The sequence below is a fragment of the Xenopus laevis genome, chromosome 3L (genome assembly GCF_017654675.1).
Source record: "Xenopus laevis strain J_2021 chromosome 3L, Xenopus_laevis_v10.1, whole genome shotgun sequence".
Taxonomy (NCBI): domain Eukaryota; kingdom Metazoa; phylum Chordata; class Amphibia; order Anura; family Pipidae; genus Xenopus; species Xenopus laevis.
Genome location: NC_054375.1, coordinates 120,160,429 through 120,176,394, shown reverse-complemented (window position 1 = coordinate 120,176,394; position 15,966 = coordinate 120,160,429). Strand labels below are relative to the sequence as shown.

At 41.2% G+C, this 15,966-nt stretch overlaps 1 protein-coding gene and 1 long non-coding RNA gene across 7 annotated transcripts in view; one reads left to right on the top strand and one right to left on the bottom strand.

Moving 5' to 3' along the window:
- Positions 1–3,055: 3,055 nt before the first annotated feature.
- On the bottom strand, positions 3,056–15,908 carry nr2f2.L (nuclear receptor subfamily 2 group F member 2 L homeolog). Of its 3 annotated transcripts, none has more exons than XM_018250710.2 (3): positions 15,775–15,908; positions 8,131–8,658; positions 3,056–6,062 (listed from the first exon to the last, which is right to left on the bottom strand). In XM_018250710.2, exons 1-3 carry the CDS (start codon positions 15,815–15,817, stop codon positions 5,788–5,790), a joined length of 846 nt encoding a protein of 281 aa, XP_018106199.1. In that variant the 5' UTR covers positions 15,818–15,908; the 3' UTR covers positions 3,056–5,787.
- Positions 14,544–15,966, top strand: part of LOC108711475 — a 47,517-nt gene continuing 46,094 nt past the window's right edge. For 2 of the 4 annotated variants that reach the window (XR_001934909.2, XR_005966365.1), the window contains exon 1: positions 14,545–15,378. This is a non-coding gene — a long non-coding RNA (uncharacterized LOC108711475). Of the gene's footprint in view, positions 15,379–15,966 lie in introns of all 4 variants that reach the window. The other 2 variants (XR_005966364.1, XR_001934908.2) reach the window with 2 other exon arrangements.

The following is a 15,966-nucleotide window of genomic DNA, read 5'->3' as shown; positions in this document are numbered from 1 at the left end:
TATATTTATATATATATATAACACAGAGATATTCCTTCCCCCTCTATACAGAATGCATGGTCTCACTGCAATTTATGTTGCTTCTTTTTTAGACAGCTAATGGCCTATGATCTCCTGTGCATTAATCTCTTCTCATACAACATTCAGCCTGTGAGCAAACTCAAATATCTTTACTCTGTGCCCAAAAATCCATCTCTGGGCGCTAATGCATCTAATGTATTTAACTGTGTAAAGCGGTGCAAGCAACAGGGATATTGGAAAACGGGTTTTTTTTTTTTTTTATTCTTCAGAGAACACTTGCACTGCGTTAAAGTTTCTAAAAAGAAAATAAATACAATTGACATTGTGCTGGGGGAAAACTCATTAGTTCGGTGTCTCTCTCTAATCCAGCAAGAGAAGTGCAAATTATAGAGTTCTGCCTGAACACACGCTCTGTCAAGTGAAATCAGCCCAGCGCACTGCTGATTCCCACTGCCCAGCCGTCCCCTTGTCTTGTTGCTGCTGCTGCTGCTGCTTCTCTGGGAAAGGGGCTTGGCTGTAAAAATATTTTTCTAATGGGGGGTGGCGAGAAGACTTTTTTTTTTTTTTTTTTTTACATTTAGGAAGAAGAAGATCCAGCCTCGTTTCCCCTCGGTAATCCCAATAAAATGAATATTGCAGCCTTTGAAAGAACAATATTCTTCTTCCAGGAGGGCTGCAGACTCTCCCTGTTTTGGTAATTAAGCAAGGAGAAACTAAGAAAGCAGATGTGTTTGCTTAGCTAATCATTGGCATGTTTCTTTCTGAGAACCTCTCGCGCTTGGAAATTCCTTTGATTTTTTTTTTTTTTCCCCTTCCTTAACCTCTCCAAAAAGGAATCTATCTCTATAAATTACCCCAAAGCAGAGCAGCTCCCCGGCGTCACGTGGCATTCTTTACACTAGTGTTTCACTTTGTCAACAGAGATCACTATTTGAGATTTTCTTTTTATGATCCGGAGGGTAATAAGGCGCAGGGTCCATTTAAATAGACTGCACCGACTATTATCTTTGCATTATCAGGGAGCAGATAAGATTTATAACTTCTGTAACAGCTCTTTAGCTTGTGTCGTACAGAATGGAGCTGCCTCTCCCCTTTGACAGGTGCTATAGTGCGCAGCTACTTAGTGACTTAACACTGATCACTCCCTGCGCCACTTAGCCCTGCAATCCTCTAGTGTTTACATTTTCCACTGGGAATATTTATCCCCCGACACCTTGAGGAGACCTTGCCTGTCACCCTTTGGATGCCACAGAGGTCAGCAATGTACCTCAGGCCCTAGTCTTTAACCCCCACTTTCCCTCGGGGGTTGTTACCATAACCTCACCCTTTTGCACGAGACCACAGATCTGAATCCCCAATATTTATTTTTAAAAAAAATTTTTTAAATTTTTTTTTTATTTATTCTTATTTAACCCCATTGGCGTCCTAGAGGTTTTTCAGATACCATTCTTTGCTCCAAGGGGTTCAGTTAAAGAGAGAAGCTTTGCGCCATCAATAGCGTTGATTGCAAACTGAGATGGGGACTTCCTTATTCTAGAAGTTGTACCGAAACTTTATCCCAAATTCCCAGGGCCCGCTGACAACCGAAACGTTAGCAATTGTGTTCCAGGCCTACCCCTCAGCTAGAGACCCTTTTCCTGACAAAACAAACGTCTCGCTTGCGATGTATTTTCCCTAATCTCCCTTGCTGTACACTAGGGATCAATGGAAATGCACCCTTCTCACTGGAAGAGTCGGCTCCGCACAGGAAATCAACATGGCAGCCCCCATGTACAGAAAGAATGACATATTAATATACTCCAATACAACTGCTTATTTAAAGGAACTAAATATCTACGTGAAAACAGGGTATATTTTAGGAACAGGCCTATAATGGCAGCCATTTGTCCTATCACCTTGGCTTTGCACTGCTCTTGCCTTACAGACAGCTCTGCACATATATCAGCACAGACGCTGCCTGGGAGCTGCAGAGCCAAGGGGAGTGTTGCTGTCTAACAGCATGCTCAGTGCACAAGCCTTTCCCTGGGCCTTCTCCTTGCACAAAGCTGTAGGCAGAGAATGTAGCCTTTCCCTGACTGCTGGCTGCTGCTCACAGATGGAAGGTCCCCCGCCTGTCCTCCCTCAATGTGTTTTGTATTACTAAGCTCTGCCTTTGCCTTGTACAGCAGCTAACATTGTACTGAGCGCCGCCATGTTGGCTCAGCTAATAGGACAGCAAGTCACAAGCAAGCTTAAAGGCATACTTTCACACGCTTGGTTTGTCACTAAAACACCCCCTAAAAATTCCACTTAACGTAAACACAAGCCCTGAGACCAAATAACATAAAGGAAGCAGCTTCCCTGTGTGTGTGTGTGTTAGTGTGTGTGTGTCTGTATGGAGGGGGGATCACTGGGAAAAAGGGATGATCTGCAAAATAATCCAGATCTTAACATAGGAGGATACACTTAACCCCCTCTCACTAGATCACAAGCGAGTTATTCAGCAATCTGACTGCACAGGGAAATAAACCCACTCTCTACATCTTTCAGATGAAAAAAAAAAACAACAAAAATCTCAATTGCTGGATGAGATCGTCCTTGGTTAACTGCAGATTGGGAACAGTCTGGAGAGAGAGAGAGAAAAAAAAAAAAAAAAGAAGACGACACTTTTATAGTGTTGCCATGTTGAGCAGCAATGCTTTAACCCTTGCAGCCCGGGCCTCGGCAGCACTGCCCTTCAGAGGCTACCCCCCAGCCTTTAGCCTAGCAAGGAGAGGGTTAAGATCTCACAGAACTTGCTCCTAAATCACATCCCCCTCTTTTGTCCTTTTCAAATGCTTTGCTAGATCTTTTGTTCTAACTCAGCATGGGAAGGCAAACTTGCTGTTATACTTAAAAAAAAAAAACCCAAAAAACTGCAGCCTTCAAACAGATCCTCCTTTAAAGCAGCACACACAGGTTTATGTGTTCAGCGATCATGCACAATCTGCCTTAACTGGAATAGCACAAGAAGATTTTGCATTCGGGCAATGTAATAAGACAGGCAGGGACTGGCTTTTGATTTTCAAAATCATAAATTATAATTTAATACCAATGACAATTTACAACACATGTTTACAACAAGCTAACACAAAAACAAACAAGAGATCCTGTGTTTTTTTTTCTTTTTTTATCTCTTTTTTTTTTTATACAAACTTCACACACTCACAAATGACTTGCAATGGGAAATTTTTAAACCTAGAGGTCAGCACTACTCTGCAATTGTCATCTTGCTCAACACATCCTCCTCCATATATATATGTGCTCTGTATGTATACATATATGTATGTCTCTACACACATATACACACACATACATGATCATATCCATTTTCATATTATCATGAGGTCACATCCGTACATCATTTTTCTGGTCCAGAGACGTGCATTTCAAATAAATTAAAAGTGAACTTTATATTTTTCAATTTTTTTTTTTTTTCACGGACTAAAACGTAGTTTTGGTTAAAAAAATAAACCACATTGAACTGTGGCTGAATACGTCTTAAACCAATTACAGGCAATCTTGCTAGATGCCTACATTTAAATTTATGAGGAAAGAAAAAAAAAAAAGAAAAATTCATATATTATCCAAACCAGTTTTCTGTTGTAGTTTTGTGTTTTAGATATATATATATGTGTTTTTATAATTGTAAGGCCCAGTGCATGTTTTAATTGCGTCTTATGAATTAATGCAAATTTCTAGTTAATTAAATATATATATGGTTATAAAAAGTGATGATATCTATATATATATCTATATATCTATATATCTATCTATATATCTATATATATATATATATAGATATATATAGATATAGATATATATATATATATATATATACCACCACTCTCTTTTAATTGTAAAATATATTCAGATAGCTTGCTTGAACTACCACAAGTTAAATTGAAATTAAATTCAGTTTGCTGTGTGTATTTTATAACCTTAAGGCTAAGCCAATTGATGTGTACACTTCACTCAATAGCAATGATAAATGGTATCTGGGATCCCAATTTATTCCTGAAAACACAGTAAAAAGCAGCTGGGCTGAATATGTGTGTATGAGTGTGTGTGCCACTGGTTTTTGCATGCACACCAGATATATTTTCTGTTTAGGATTGTAAAATAGATGCTAAATGAATTCCGGGTTGATAGGAACAATCAATTATACTTAGGAGGCGCTTATATCAGGCCTTTTTTCCCCTTTAAAAAAACCCCTACCTTTAATTAAATATGGGATAATGATACAAGTTGTTGGCAATATTGTACAGCACTGGTGAAACCGCAGATAAATCATTGATTTTTACATTTTCCAACCCAATTAAGCATGCAAATACACTGCTACACCTTGTGACTGAGGTGGGTGATATCATTAACCCTTGCAGCACCAGGCAGACTGATAAATACCAGATCTAAGTATGCCAAGGGCTGCATGGGGTAAATATCTCAATCAGCACTAAGGTCAGAAATAGAATGCTTGGGATGGTTATTTTTTTTGGGGGGGGGGGGGTTGAAAGACACTTGTGACAGCCAGATTTCAGATATCAAATAATATTTTAATTTCTGAATACTTTCAATTTTCCTTGGAATATAACACACAAAGACTTGACCAAACAGTTCAGTTATAACTTTTACAGTATACAGAAAAAAAGTTGCACTTAAAATAAAAAATAACCCTTCAGTTTTAACACAAAACTGTAAACTCTAAATACCGAATCAATCACATTATCTATAAGTGCCAACAGTGTTATTTGTCATGCTGATCTGAATTGTAAATTTTTTTTTTTTGTCTCTTTTCAAAAAAAAAAAAAAAAAAAAAAAAATGGGCAAATATCAACAATTATAATACAAAGGGATTGCAAATATACAAACAGGTATAGGAACTTCAGATTGAGGATACTGCGTGGACAAAAGGTAATTGAACTACACTGAAGTGTGTGTGTGTAACACGGCAGCTCCTTCCACTTCAACCCCACAAAGCAGTTATTTCTTAGAAAATGAAACAGAAAATAAAAAATATCTGTTTTGGGTAATGAAGTAACGTGTGTGGTTCAGGTAGGGAAATAATTACAGGTCAATAATTAATTTAGGCTCATCACTTGTAAGTGCGCATCCAACCTGATTATGTGAATTCCATTTTTTTTCCTATGATATTTGTGTGGACGTTGTTTTAATTCCTGGAGAACATTTCTTTTTCTTTAAGGATACAGTTTTTTTTTTAAAGCCAAGAATATATCAAAAATATTATAGAACCACAGAATAAACTGGTTTGGAACCAGAAAAGTACAAAAAAGAAAATATGTTATAGATACATAGACACAGGACAATTAATAATTTGGAAGAAAAAAAAAAGAAGTCTCTTGCTTTCCCATTTCTGCTAATTTTGTCCACTTTTCCTTAAATGCACTTTTTTAGCGGTACTTAAAAGGTTACAAAAAATGACTAATTTCCTGTTTTGTTTTTTGAACATTTTTCTGTCTTTTTTACAAAAAAAAGATAAGTAGCAAGTTGTTCTCAACGACACGTGTTTAAATGCATTTTTATATGAGTTCATTGATAGTCTTTTTTTTTTTAATTCACAGTCCAATAAATTCTTCCCTCTCTTCTTTAAAGTAAACGTGTAACAGCTTTTTTTTTTTTTTAATCCTTTCTTAGCAGAGGGGGATTTTATGCAACCAGACCACCAGTCTCTTGTTTACAACTTTTTTTTTTTTTTTGCCCTCCTTTATTTCCCTTTCATTACTTAATGTTTTATTGTATGGACATATAGGGCCAATTGAAACTGCTTCCAGAGAGTAACATATCCCTAATTAGGGTCTCTATAGGGGTTTTACCTACCAACCGGACGAAAAACAACTGCTCTATGACAGAGGAGGAGACAGTGCGGAGGGAGGGCAGTCGAAGTAACAATTTCCCAAATCTTGTTGGTTGGTTTGGGTACTGGCTTCTAACATATTCTTCCAAAGCACATTGGGACTTTTCTTGCAAACTTTCCACATGTGCCACATCAGACAGACCACAGGCATCTGGAAGAAAGTGTGATAAAAAAATATATATCTGATTAGGAGTTTGCTGACTTGCTTTGCCCTGCCACAAAACTGCAGATGTTCTGCTAATTCCCCCTTGTTAAAAGTAATTTACCCTCCCCAAACTGTAACAGAAAGTGTATCCAGCTCATAGATCCCTCATTTCTCGAGTTACTAGTGGGAGTTACTACACTGCTTGCAATTCAGCAGAGGCCTGTTAATTATTGCTGCACAGCCCCTGTGTCCAGTCAACAGTAATGGCGTCCAGCACTCTGATATATTCTCCTTGGAGGACTATAGTTTTTTTTTTAGTCTGGGAAACTGTCTTAAGTGGCTCTTTAAAGATCATGTCCAGGGTATATAGGCTGTTTAGAAGCAGCCATGCAGACTCTAATAGCCCTTCTCCCTGCAACTCTTCCCTTGAGCTCATCCTATAAGGCCCTTCTTTAAATAGGAGCCCTGAGAGACCCTCTGCCTACACTTATGCCCCCCACAAAAATACAAAGGGTGAGGGTTTAAGCAGAAGGGATGTTTAGCCTGTGAGCCATTGGTTTAGCAATGCAACACTGACATAGTTATGCACAACATTAATAGCATGGAGATAATCTGAGGAGTGGGTCTGGGGAGGGAGGGGGATCCCTGTGTAATTTATTCAATGCCCCTGTTTTTGTTTGGGGGGGGGTGTAATCTGTGGGGCTGTTAAGAAAACGAGAAGCCTTTCAGGCAGAGGAAGGGTTAAATGATTGCCATTGCAACATAGTTATATTTTAAGACTAATAACTAAGAAAAAAAAAGCATTTTAAGGCAAAAACACGACTCTCAGCATATTCTGTAATTGATCTAAAATAAGACAGATCCCAGCTCCTTCATAATGACAGATAAACAATGCCATGGGGCTCTGATGACACGATTGTGATGTCACACACTATTTCATTATTATATGAGCATGCTCCTTTAAGATCACAAAATATAATACCCCGGGCTTTTTTTTTGTAAACACAAAAGAAAATCATATCCCCCCCCCTCCCACTTACAGATTGGGTGACTAAATGATTGCTCACCATGTTGCTTACACACCAGGCACCGTGTTAGTGTTTATAGCATGAGATAAGTGGAGCGATCAAGGCGCTGATATTGGAGCAAATCAATAAATATGAAACCATTTTATTATTATTATCACAGAGAGGGAGCGACAGACGCTCAGCAGTGGGAATGGGACATTTTAACAATCAGTCTCAATGCTGGCAACTTATTATCAGGTTTTTGTTTTTTTTTTAAATGATTTTGCATTTTTTCAATGTTTGGACTAAAGGGACACAAAGGCCCCAAGCCACTGAGATACAGTAAAAGCATTTGTTTTTACAGTCTGGACCGACGAGTTCATTATTGTCAGATATATTACTCCCACTGATTAACTCTTATACTTTCTAATTAGATTTCATTACTGGTTTATAAGTGACACTCTAACACACAGTTAGAGTACGCTTGCATTTTTGTTTGTAATTTAGATTTATTTTTATTTTTTTTGTTCTCCCTCTTTCCCTTTCTCTTAACTCCTTGCAGTGACAAAGTTGTGGCTCGTATTTCCCACACCAAAAAAAGAACAAGAAAAAAAGCAAACAGGCTGGAATCTGTCTAAAGTTACACCGGTTCAGCAAAGAAACCCAAAGTGCCTGCCTGAACTCGTCCGATTTACTCTTACACTTGCACTGTCACAAACAATGCACTAAAAGCTGCACAGTCTTGCTCCCAAAAAATGCCCAGTAAGTAAACAAAGGCAACTAGAGATATAGGGATAGTGTGGCAATTTTTTTAATTACGCATTATTATATGACTTGTCATTATATTGTTTCCTCTCTTCTTTCCAGGGGTATACAATAATAATAGTAGTAGCTGAGTTCTATTATTGTATTTTTTTTAAGGGAGAATGCTATTTTTAACGGGCTGGTCGTTCTTTTGTATACATTGAGTTAAGTCAACAAAGAAACCGTGTGAGTGACTAGAACAAGGGACTGCACAACAAGGAGAATCCCTGGCACCAAAGTTGGCAGCAGAATAGGGGTCTTACCTGAAGTGAAGAGGACTATGGCCTTGAGGCAGCTGTATTCTGCAGAGTCAACGTGCAAAGCCTTCAGTTTCTCGACCTGCTCTTGGAAGATTCGTATGTGATCCATAAAGGCCACCACTCTGTCCGCAGACATGGGAGAAGCGTGCAGGCCGGCAGCGGCCAGTAAAGGGGCCACGTGGAGGGGCATGGAACACTGGGCAGCGTTGAGGACAAACAACTCACTCCAGGTCAGCCTGAGCAATGCCACCTGGTCTGTGATCTGGAGGTCGGGGAAGAAGGGGATATTCCTTGCCCACTCCACTGCACTGAACAGCATCCTGGCTGCCAGCTCACAAATGTTCTCGATGCCCATGATGTTGTTGGGTTGCATGCACTGGCTGCCAAATCTAGAGGTCGGGTAGGGTTCTGCCCTCAGGAGTAACGATATATATCCGGATAGGTAGGAATGGCAGTTGAGAGGGTCTCCATTTGTCAAGGCGAATTGCCCATGTGTAGGCTGTGTGGGTGGCATTCTGCCCCTCTGAACTGCTGCAGTAAATAAAGAAGAAACTACAGCAATTAATATCTTCATCTGCATTGATCGTTCGGTGTCGTGCAGTGTGTGTGTGTGTGTGCCTACGTCTGACAGCGACAATAAAAACTCCCTAAACACTGCTGACATTAGTCTTAACTGGGAGAGGCACTAATGTTTGATTTTAATGATTAAATTACAACAACGCATAATCTCAAGTGCCGTGCCTGCGATTGCTTAAATATCACTGCGATTGTGGCTCCATAAAAAAAAAAAACAACAACAAAAAAAATAACTAAAAATCTGCTGACTTCCCAAACACCAAGACATTCAATTATTCCTCCATATGTGCTCGTATTGTCCTTATGTTTCTCTCTCTCTTCTTCCCTTTACCCATACAACATCGCTGCTACATTTCTAATTATACATATATATATATATTTTTTTATTTTCCTTTTAAGCATTAGATTGTGGCTGGAGGGGAATATATAACAGAAGTAACAAAGAGAAGGCGTTTTCTGCTATGGGTATTTAAAGAGCTGATCTGTGGGTTGCACTTGCAAGGCCTTTGGGTTGCAGCAGGTTCATGTTTTTTTTTATTTAAAGAGAAATAAAAAATAATCACTAAGGGTGAAAGGAAGATAAATCGCTGGGTTTCAGCTAAATGTTAAAAGTGTCGTTTTTTTTAAAATATGTTTTGGGGGGATTTCTATGGGGGCATTCCATGCAGCAGTAGCAGCAGGCCAGTGAGAGCACAAAGGAAACAGCAGACTGTACCCTCTCCCCTCCAGCCAGTGTGAGTAGCAGCAGCCCAGCTACAGGCAGTCTCCTCAGCCTCAGCCTCTCACTCCAGCCCCCTGCTCTGCTCCCTTTCCCCCGCACACTCACACCATAATGACTTTTAACCACGTTGTCTCGACAGTCAGAACCGCCGCATCAGGGGGAATGGAGTCACAAGACACACAGTGATACAAATAGGAAAAGAATGAGATGACATTAGATCGCTTTGTGTGTTATGGGCGAGACTAGAGTCGGGGTCGCTGCTGACATTCTAGGTCAACGGGGGCACGAAGAGATTATTTAAAAAATAAATAAACATAAAATAAAACCTTGAATTTTAGCATTAACCCTTAGCCCTGTAGCAAAAAGCGCTGAGTATTTGTGCAGTTTTAGATAAAAAGATTTGTAGGCAAAAGGCATGGGGGTCGGGGTCAGGAGAGACAGGATATGTAGAGGGAAAGTTACACACAGCTCTGGATGGAAGTAAATGCGAGGGTAGGAGGGCGGGGAGGAGAAATAAGCAAATAAGTGCAACAAAAATCCCAATACCTTCCCGTCTCATGCCGACTTTGAGGCATTTTTTCAGGCGACAGTACTGACACTGATTGCGGTGGTGCTGGTCTATGGGACAGTTTCTGTTGGCACGACACGTGTAAGTCAGATTTCGCCTTACACTTCGCTTGAAAAAGCTCTTGCAGCCTTCGCACGTGAACTGTCCGTAATGTTTCCCGCTGGACTTGTCCCCGCACACCACGCACTCGATGTGCTGCTGCTGCTGCTTCTCCCCTTGGTTCTGGCTCGATTGGCTGGAGGGGTTGGACTGGGCTGGGGTTGTAGGGGGAACCCCTTGGCCCGGGGTCTGCGGGGTGTGAGGGGCCCCGGTTGGCCCTGGAGGTGCTTGTGTAGTTTGGCTTCCTGGCATATCGTCCTGAGGGTCTCGCCACGCACCCACTACCATTGCCATATCTATTGGGAAACGTTTCTCCCTCCTTTCTTGTTGCCTTCTTCTTAGGGGGAGAAAGAAGAAGAAGAAAAAGAAGGAGAAGAATAAGAAGAAAAGAAGGAGGAGGAGAAGAAGAAAACAAGGAGGAGAAGGAGAAGAAGAAGGCGAAGAAGAAGAAGGAGAAGAAGAAGAAGGAGAAGAAGAAGAAGGAGAAGAAGAAGAAGAAGAAGAAGAAAAGAGACAGGGGTCGAGGGGGGGAAAGGGGGGAAGTGAAATCAATTCAGATGAGCTTCAGACTTGGGGTCGCGGTGTCTTGGCCGGGAAAGTGCACGAGGAGAGTCGGGGATGTCCCTTGGATCGCTGGGGGCCAGGTCCTGGGCAGATCACTCTCAGCCATGGAGAAAAGCCATGGAGTTGGGAGAAGGCTGAAGGGTTCCCAGTCGCACAGGAGAGAGCGCGTCTTTCCCAGAGCTGCTGCTGCGACTTCTACTGCAACTGCAACTGTCACAGCCAGTGGTGGAGGCTCCCTGGGTATCTCTCCAGCAGTAGCAGCACTTGCACTGATCTCCTCTTCCTCCTCCTCCTCTGCCTCACTCACACATGCACACAGTCCAGTCTCCAGCAGCAGCAGCAGCAAATAATAACAATAACAATAACAGGGCAGCAGAGAGAGGAAGCAGTTCACAGGCTGCTGGACATCCTTCATGCAGAATAAAAGCTCAAATAAAAGGCTGGAGCCTGGATTCAAAGTGATCAAATATGCTAAAGAGAACAGGGGGAGCCGGCGGGCGGGGGGGGTGTAGGAAGTGATTGCGATTTGTAGGAAAGGGCTGGCAGAGTGGTGTCTCTCCGATCAGCTCACTGAGCTCTCTATATAGTGAACTTTGACACCACTGCTGCAACTTAGCACACGTTACCATGGAGACGCCTCTCCTTATAAGGCAGGAGATTGTGTTTAACTGGTCAGGGCTCCCGGCCCTCCCCTTGCACCTCATTGGTCAGGCCAGCCTCAGTGGTACAGGGCGCCTGGGACGCCGTGCAACGCCCGGTCCTAAAGACAGTCCGCTCTAGCGCTCACTCTACAAACCCTGCTGTTCCCATCCAGACACAATAAGGTTGTGCTGGGTAAAAAAAAAAAAAAAATCACTTAACATTGCTGGAAGGGTAAGGCAGAGAAGCCCGGCTAATGCGTGTGGGATATTTTCTTTATACATGTATATATGGCTTAATCTTGGAGAGTGGCATGGCTGTAGAGCACTTGAATGTAACCCTATTCATTCGACTGCTGCAATATATACTTCTTATTACACGGGTACAATAGGCAGAATGTAAGGGCAGCCCAGCAGGTGCATTTACAACTGTCACTGACAGTCTCAGTCTGGGACTTAGTGCTTGGCAGGGGGCACAAAGGCTGCCACTGGCTATGACAATGGGAAGGGGTCGGGCATTTGCCCTACGGCATCTATCTATCAATCTGTCTTTATCGGTTTGTAGATCTATCTATCTATCTATCTATCTATCTATCTATCTATCTATCTATCTATCTATCTATCTATCATCTATCTATCTATCTATCTATCTATCTATCTATCTATCTATCTATCTATCTATATCTATCTATCTATATATCTCATCATTTCATCTACTATCTATCCCACTCTGTAGAAATGTGTATTCTCCAGTGGGTCTCAAACACACCAGATATACACGTTCATTCCCACAAAAAAACACTTGTGTGTTTGAGGGTGAGTGTGTCAGTGATTCTTGGTTGGACTGAAGGAGCAGAGAGTCAGGCTGAAGGAGCAAGAGGAGGCATTTCAAGGCGAGGTGAGGAAGGTTCAGATGGACAATGTATGTTGAAGGATGAGGGGTCGGCTGTGTTTGATCACTTGCCCATCACAAACTCAATAGCTGGTACTATGATTGACTTGGGGGGGGGTGCTTTTCTTGCCATCTAGGACTGCAGGGATCTGTTGGTTTAAGACTAATTGGCCAGACAAGTCAGTATGACATTATCAACTGGGGATATGTGTCATTTTGCTTCTATTGCACGGATTTGCCTTTTATGAAACTGCTGCACCCCTGGACCTCCACAGCGGATAGAGGGAGTGAGCTGCTAAGGTATTTTTATACATCTATATTTCTGATGAAAAGTACATCTAAGCAATGTGCCTTATTGCTTTTATATACTTACACCAACGGATAAAGGTGTACAGGCAAAAGTCAAATGTACACATTCCAAAACCCCAGTCTATAATAACGCATTCCTCTGATATTCAATAAACTCCCGGCTAAACTCTAGTAGAGAGGCAATAAGCACACGCTACAGCAGCAATACATGGATCCCTACATATGTCTCATTCAATGTAACTCAGGCTGGATTGTCTGCTCACACATGTATCATCACAGATATATCCACTGCTGTCTGTTGTCACAAATAAACCAGTAAAAAAACAATAAATAACGTAAACTCACTGACCTCATATTTATGTGTGTGTGCGAAATATACTATATACTATATACTATATACTTATATATATATATATATATATATATATATATATATATATAGAGAGAGAGAGAGACACATTCCTATTTATAAAAGCAGTCATTCTCTAAAGCCACACCGTATATGCTTCCCTTATACACCCTCACTCCTTATCCTTATTAATAAAACAGCACACTGTGTAATAAAACCCTGTGCATCCCAGATTTGCGCCTAAGTACGAAGAAGTCACACATTCACAATGACTCTCGTTGCTATTTATATTGAGCCACACACACTTTCCTGTGAGCGCACAATCCATATATATATATATATTTTGTAGTAAAATACCAATCTGCTTTCATGCCCTGTGTGTGCCCATCACACTAAGCACAGACAGAACCACCTCCCAAGGCACACAACTGGCATGCTAGGACTTTTTTTTAAGTTTTTCTAATAAGTTTTAGGGTATAAATGGGCACTTTCATATGTGTTGTACTAGGGTAATGGCAGACAAGAGATCCAGTGTTACCCTTCTCTAAACCCTGGACAGGGGGAATAATTAGCATTAAGAGAACGTTCCTTTTCCCTGGGAACTTTGGTTTACATCGGGGTAGATATGACATTATATTTTTACAGCTATGGATCTCACTTGCACTGAATTCTCCTCCAGCCACAGTTTGGGAGCAGATCAATTTCACATGGTCATTTGACTCTAATAAAACTCAGTGCATAGGGCACTAGAGTCACAGCTTCCAATGCACCTAATAAAACCCCAGCTAAGCATCTAGGCTGCCCCTGGTTTCACATGTTTGAGGCCAGCAGGTTAGCAAGGAATTTCCTTGAATGTAAAGTCCAATGATCAGGTCAGGAGTCAGAGCAAGCCCTCTCCATCAGGCCCTGTGCCCTGTATCTACATGCTGCTGCACACGTCTTTGTCGCAGGCAGTGTATAGATGCTTTATATTCCCATAATATAATTGTCAAATACTAAAGCTAATATTGTCCTCCAAGGAGGCAGTCAGTTGTAACATGTACACTGCGGGCTGTACAGCAGCAGCAGATAGGCATACATTGGAACCTTATCAACTACTTACTACTTTCCCCCTAATATAACTTGTGCCTGATGAATACTGATATGCCAGGGTAATTGTTGGGTAAATTTGGAAATGACTGCGTTCATTTTTGCAGCCTGAATTGACATTGGAAATTCAACCAAGGGAATGTCTGCTTGTGCGTTTTTGTGCATCCTGTGACTGTGTGCATTGTATAGAGTGTATACTTGTCTACTGGGTTTGTGCAGTTTGTGAGTCTTTTTTGTGTGAGGCACTGTATAAATGGGATACTGGAAATGTGTATCAATGCTTGTGCGATATATAAGTGCATTAGCGTGTGTGTGTGTTTTGGGGTGAATGCACACAACATAGGTATTTGTGTTTTCTGTATTATATTGTGTGTGCTTATTTCCTGTATATTATTGTGCCTGTTTAATGTATATCTTTAAATGGTGTACTTGTGTATGGTGTGTGAATGTTATATATATATATATATATATATATATATATATATATATATTTTTATATATATATATATATTTTATATATATATATATATATATATATATATATATATATATATATATATATATATATATATATATATTTGTGTGCTAATGTGGATTTGAATTTGTGTGATTGGGGTTTGTGTGCATTTATATTGTGGGTATAGGTGTGCTGATTGGCTTATTGTGTGTGTAATTATTAAATATGTGTGTATGTTTTGTTGTTGTCAGTTTATTGTGTGTGTAGTTTATGGGATAGTTGTGCCGGTTAAAGTGTGTGAAATATGGAATGCACTTGTGTTTTGTGTGCATATATTGTGTTGGTATGTTAATGTGTTTGTGTGTTAATGAGTGAGTGTATAATAATGTGAGAGTACATGTGTGTGTGTGCCCCCAATGAGCCCCATGCCCCAGGGGCAGTGAGAGTGGCCCTTATTGTGTCCCTCTGAACTCCCAAGTCAATGCAGTTTTTAACCACTGGCTTGTGGTACTGTGGGAATCACAAGGGGCTGCCAGAGTTGGCTCCTCTGCACACTGTACAGTGCTAAATCAGAGTATATGCTGAGACAGAAAACGCTGAAGATTGGAGCAAGTACAGTATCTGTGCGCCCCCTAGCGTAAGGCTCTCGCCAGCCTGCGACCAAAACTACAACGAGGGGGGAATAATGTCTCTTAAAGGGGAACGACTTTTTGGCTGGCTCCTGCGAGCGAGCAAGAAACTTCTACGAATATTAATGTGATTAAGCGCAAAGGATCAGCGACGAGCTGACTCGCGGAAGGACTGGAGCGCCCCAGCGTCAGGGAGCGCTTTGTCCACGTTGCGAGTCATTGCTGCGGATTCAGGGCTGAGCTGCTCCCTGGACTCAATGAGACGAGCCGTGTGTGCGCCTGAGCGGGCGCTACATAGAAGCCTTGGTACATCAGCTCGTACAGAAGCACAGAAAGCAGCCGGTACACAAGGAGAACCGGGTAAGTGAGCGCTAGCGTTCTGCTGCCTTTCTGCGCCCAACCGTCTCGGAATTTTAATGGATTTAACGCACTTTTTATTTAAGCACCCAAGTTGCCTAAATCTGACCACTTTTATTAATTGAGGTGCAATAGATTGGCTGTGGTGCAATTGTGCCCTCCGGTACAGGACAGTCTGCCTCGCCCCTAGCAGTCTTATGTAGCTATTATTTAGCGCATCTCTATACATTGGTAGCTGCTGGCGCTAAATAGTAACATCTCTGCATTCTGTCTAAAGCGCACAGTCAGCAGCAGCCTCTCCAGACTAGCAGAGAGTTAACGAGAAAGAGAGAACATCTCAAGGCAATCAGAGCACACAGAGAAAATAATCATCATAATAATAATAAATAGTGCACGTACCAAACACGTATTTTCCTTGCTCTGCGTCCCAAATGGCTTGCATCTTCTTCCTAAAACTGCAAATCCCCTTTATAGAGTGGCAGGTGAAATGACTCCCTTTCTGCACGTTAAAAAAGGAGGGTTTTTTTCTTCTTCTCTCCTTGCAAAGAGAAGAGAATCTCTCCCTTTTTCTGTGTTTATTTTAAGCGATTG

What these genes read in the sequence shown, in the direction of transcription:
- nr2f2.L (XM_018250709.2), bottom strand. Translation starts at nt 10,385, where the DNA reads ATGGCAATGGTAGTGGGTGCGTGGCGAGACCCTCAGGACGATATGCCA. An exon ending in AGTCGGCATGAGACGGGAAG is followed by an intron (nt 8,680 to 9,970) that starts GTATTGGGATTT and finishes TAATTGCTGTAG; the next exon opens with TTTCTTCTTTATTTACTGCA. An exon ending in CATAGTCCTCTTCACTTCAG is followed by an intron (nt 6,063 to 8,130) that starts GTAAGACCCCTA and finishes ACTTTCTTCCAG; the next exon opens with ATGCCTGTGGTCTGTCTGAT.